General features: G+C 35.8%; 1 protein-coding gene across 1 annotated transcript in view; it reads right to left on the reverse strand.

The window, feature by feature from the left end:
• Nucleotides 1-249: 249 nt before the first annotated feature.
• Nucleotides 250-4,899, reverse strand: part of LOC120877509 — a 17,072-nt gene continuing 12,422 nt past the window's right edge. The window contains exon 6 of the mRNA XM_040259868.1: nucleotides 250-612. Coding sequence (XP_040115802.1) covers nucleotides 444-612 — 169 coding nt within the window. The 3' untranslated portion in view covers nucleotides 250-443. The remainder of the gene's footprint in view (nucleotides 613-4,899) is intronic.

Consider the following 4,899-nt stretch of genomic DNA (forward strand, 5'->3'; position numbering starts at 1 on the left):
AAGAAGTATATTAAGGTTTTCAAATTCCAGATTTTCAGTTATTCAGCACAGAAGCACAGTGACAGGTACTAAGCCATAGTAATTAATAACCCATTGCTAACTTCTATCATGAGTGCCTGGGACTTTGACCTCAAACCTGCCAGGATTAGAGCCCTTGGTGAAAGGGTACCCCAGGTTTTGTTTGAACCACACTCCATGTGGCTGGTTTCCTCTGTCTAAGACTGAGACCACCAATGGGAACAGGCCAGGAGAGGGGACTCTGGAAGCTCTCTGCACACAAGTTTGTGTACAATGCTCATCATTCCCTGCAAACAAGCTGAATTGAATGAGTTCATTTTACCTCTTCATTAACATACTCCCCAAGAAAATATTATACCAGATGAAATACCTCTTTTTTAGATCAAGAGAAGGCACAGCACTTTTTCTTTTGTTTAGCTTTGTTTTCATTGGAGTGAGATTGGTTTACAACCTTGTGTTGGTTTCTGCTGTACAAAGTGAATCAGCTGTGTGTGTGTGTATACATATAGAATACTGAACACATTCAAACTCAGCAATGCAAAAGTACTGACAGTTGGTCTCTTTTCCTTCTTCTCATCTTTTTTACTGAAAAATCTAGCAACAGAATTACATAAAACTTTAAAAACTATGTAAATCTATATCTAATCAATGTAGAGCTTATATTTAGAAACAAACAGAACAAAGAAACATGTCTACAGTGTCATTAAAAAAAACAGGTTATAATATGATCCCATTTATAAAGTTTAAGTATGTTTACATATACCTAGAAATCTATACACGGGTTTATCACTGGGTGTTGAGATTTCTGTCAAGATTTCAAGTTATTTTCTTCCTTGTGCCTTTGATATTTCCTAATTTTTTATGATGAATACACAGAGACACACAAATTTGGAATTATAAAACTAACACGAAAAAAAGAGAGCTTCCTGTCTGTCTTCTACTCAGAACTCACTCATGCTCCCCAGAGTTAATCCCTTTAATTATCATCTCAGTGATTTTAGCAACAGATAGTCTATCCTTCTATCTACCTAGATATTATTCCTTTACCTCAGAGAGAGTAGTGGCAAACATGCAGGGCAGAAATTATCCTAAGAAACATAATTCAATCACTCTCCATGAACAAATCTAATTCTGAAAAGATGTCTGGAGCCCTAAATGGGCCATGGTGGCAATACACACCACCTAGAAAAAGCACCATCAAAAAAGATGGTTTGTAAACTGAAGAAAAAAAAAAAAAAAGCTGTCCTCAAGCAGAGAAAGGTCAATTATTTCGAGCACAGATTCAAAACTCTCTAACTAATGTTCTACTCTAACTGCCATCCAGCATATGAGAGCAACCTCCGCATCTGTATTCTCCTATTTCTAAAAAGAAAGACTATCTCAGGGAAGAAGTACATTCTTTTTACACAGCTTTTCAAGTTCAAAAAGTAAATTCATCTGTGTCTTTGTTCTTTATGCTAAGCAAGGTCAAAGAGTCGAAGAAACTTCTAAAGAAAAAAAATCCAGAGTCTACTCCATATTTGGCTTTGGAGCGACGTTCCACTACTGAGAAACACACAAAATATACAAACATAACTCTTCAGATTCGGTTCCACCCTCTTCCCAGTAAAGGCACGGTTTCAGTACCCCTGGAATCAGGATGAGAGGAGAAAAACAGCCATACAGAATTGAGTTTTAGCTCTAAGCTTTTTATTTATTTTTTCATTCTCCAAAACTGCGGCTACTCTGAAGAATTTATAATGTTCCAGACACTGGCTAAGTAAACACTTCTCATACAAGACCTCATTTCATCTTAATCTCTGTGAGGCAAGCACATTTTTATCCTTCCTTTACAGACAAGAGAACTGCAGGTGAGAAGAGTTAACTCACTTGTCCAAGGTCACACAGTTAGAACGAAGCCAAGCTTTCCACGGAGAAGTCTAACTCCCAGACACCAGGCTATCTGGTGCAGTGTCAGACTTCTGAGACGCTGCCCTGCCGGGAACACTGACTGTCACCCCTCTTAGAAGATTCATTTATCCCCATTTGCTCCAACACAGTGCTGACAAATACGAAGTTGCTTATCAAATTGCATTTTAATAAAGAATCTTTACAAATACAAACATACCAAACGGTACTATTACCCAAGCATTATACCTATTCACGTTATCAGCAAGTCACATGCTTCTTTATGATTCTGAATTAGAATATACAGTTTAAAAAACAACATCATAGAAAAAGAAAAGAAGATTTGTGGTTTCTAGAGGGGGGAGACAGCATGAGAGAAAGCTACTCCAAAGGTACCAACGTTCATTTATAACAGTGCTAGAGACGCAATGTGCCACAAGATGCCTACAGTTAACACAGCTATATGATACAGATGAATCAGCTCTTAAGAGGGTGGATCCTAAAAGTTCTCATCACAATAAGAAACCTTTTTTCTTTTTATCTGTATAAGATGAAGGATGTTAGCTAAACTTGTTGTGGTAGTGTATCACAATATTTGTAATTCAAACCATTATGCTATACACTTTAAACTTACAAGATATTGAGAGAGTCAATTCCTAGGCAGATTGACAAGAAGTTCAGGGTCCCCAAGGAGGAGAAAGGGGTGTAGGGCTCTCGAAGGGGAGATAGGGGTCTGTAATTCTCAAGCAGGAGAAAATGACAAAATTTTTTTTCCCTCTACATTCCTTCGTTTAGTCAATTACACAACTCAGTTTAAACTCTGTACTAGGGATTATACAACAACAATGTATCTGGCTGGAGGACTGTTTCTCCTTCCGGAAAACCTGACTAATCCTGATGTCTGAGAATGTATTATGGGAGTGGGTCTGGTAGGATCTTTCTGTTGTTAAATTCTAATCTTGTTATCCTAAAATGTAAATTGTGGGAGTGGGTCTGGTAAAATTTTCACAAACTTGAGACATTCTTTTGATTCATTGTAATAACTAATTAAAAGGTATATAACTCCACTGCTAACACTAGCAAGGGGGTACTCTTTCTGCCCCCTTCTGATGTCTATGTCAGAAGTTTTCTCTGCCTCTTTCATATTTTAATCAAACTTTATTACACAAAAGCTCTGAGTGTCTGGCCTTGGATTGAATTCTCCTCCAGAGGCCAAGAATCCCAGCGTCTTTTCGTGGTTCAGCAACAACCGTTCAGTGTCATAGGTCAATTATAACTCAATAAAACTGGAAAAATACATAGCTTTATAAAAAACAGATTCACATCAATAATGGTGAGCACAGTTTAATAAGAGTTTCTTAACTAAAAAACAAAATTTCTAGTTTGAAAAAAAAGTTTGTAGACCAATCAACAATAAGATGAAGGTATGTGCAAGGTCAAAAGAAATACTGTTTTCAAAATATAGGCTCTTAAAGAAGAATAAATAAGTAAATATCCCACAAATATTTATTGACCACCTTTTTCAAAAACGTTCAAGAGGGAGGGGACATATGTATACCTATGGGTGAATCATTCTGATGTTTGGCAGAAACCAACACAATACTGTAAAGCAATTATCCTTCAATTAAATTTTTAAAAACTGAGTATTAGTTTCAGGTGTACAAGAGAATGACTTGATAAATTTGTATATATTGGGAAATCATCACGAGTCTAGTTAACATCTATCATTGTACACAGTCACAGAATTTTCTACTTTGTGATGAGAACTTTTAAGATTTACTCTTAGCAACTTTCAAATATGCAATACAGTGTTAACTGGAGTCACATTGCTGTACATTACACCTCCATGACTTATTCTATAACTGGCACTTTGGACCTTTTGACTCCCTTCACTCGTTTTGTCCCCCTTTCCTCCACTTCTGGAAACCATCAATCTGTCAAACAAATTTCTTTCCTTCCACAAAGCCTTATTTCAATGTCCCTAAGTGTTTGTGTAAAAAAATACGTATTTGTTTGAGGTACCAAGTTAAAAAACTTGAAAACAAAAAGCGATCTATCTACCTTCCATTCTATATAATCTATTTTATGAGAATTTATTATGGAAACCTTCAAACAAACAAACAAAAAAGAATACTAATAATGACTACCCATTAAAAATTCACCTAACATTTTGACCATATTTTCTTTAATGCATAAGGAAGTTTATATTATAACTGTTAATCATCAAACTATTTGAAAATAAGCTGCAAAGATCATGGCACTTCACATGTTTTCCTACCGTTATCACATACAATAAAATTAACAGCAATTTTGATATCAATCCACATTCAAAATTTCCAAGAATGGTTTCTATAGGTTTTTCCTTTTTAGAATGCTGATGTAATTAAGGCTCATGTATTATATGTGGTGGTGTTGTTTGTTGTTGTTTAGTCACTAAGCCGTGTCTGACTCTTTTGCCACCCCATGGACCGTAGCCCCCCAGGCTCCTCTGTCCAGGGGATTTCCTAGGCAAGAATACTGGAGTGGGCAGGCTACCATTTCCTTCTCCACTTGTCTCTTTACTCTCTTTCAAATCTAGAAATTCTTCTTCCCATCTACCTCTCACCAAACATTGAGTTTTTATAGGAACAAAAACAAGTGTCTTATAGAATGTCCCACATCTTGGATATGTCTGTTTCAAACTTTGTCCAAATTGTGCAGGAAGTATGAAATACAGATTTGAGGATGCACTGTAAAAAAGAATGCAAACTATCTCATTAATAATCCTCATTACATGTAGAAATGATAATAGGTTGAATATACTTGGATTCTTAAAATGTATTTCCAATATTAATTTCACCTGTTTCTTTTTACTTTTTAAAAGTTGCTATTAGAAAATTAATAATTACAAATGTGGTTCACATTATATTTCTATTGGACAGCATTAGTCTGAAAGCCTGAGAAGTTAGATTCACTAAATGATTTTGCAAACATACTTCCTAGGTGGTGTCATGT

Source organism: Oryx dammah, unplaced genomic scaffold (assembly GCF_014754425.2).
Source record: "Oryx dammah isolate SB20612 unplaced genomic scaffold, SCBI_Odam_1.1 HiC_scaffold_18, whole genome shotgun sequence".
Classification (NCBI taxonomy): domain Eukaryota; kingdom Metazoa; phylum Chordata; class Mammalia; order Artiodactyla; family Bovidae; genus Oryx; species Oryx dammah.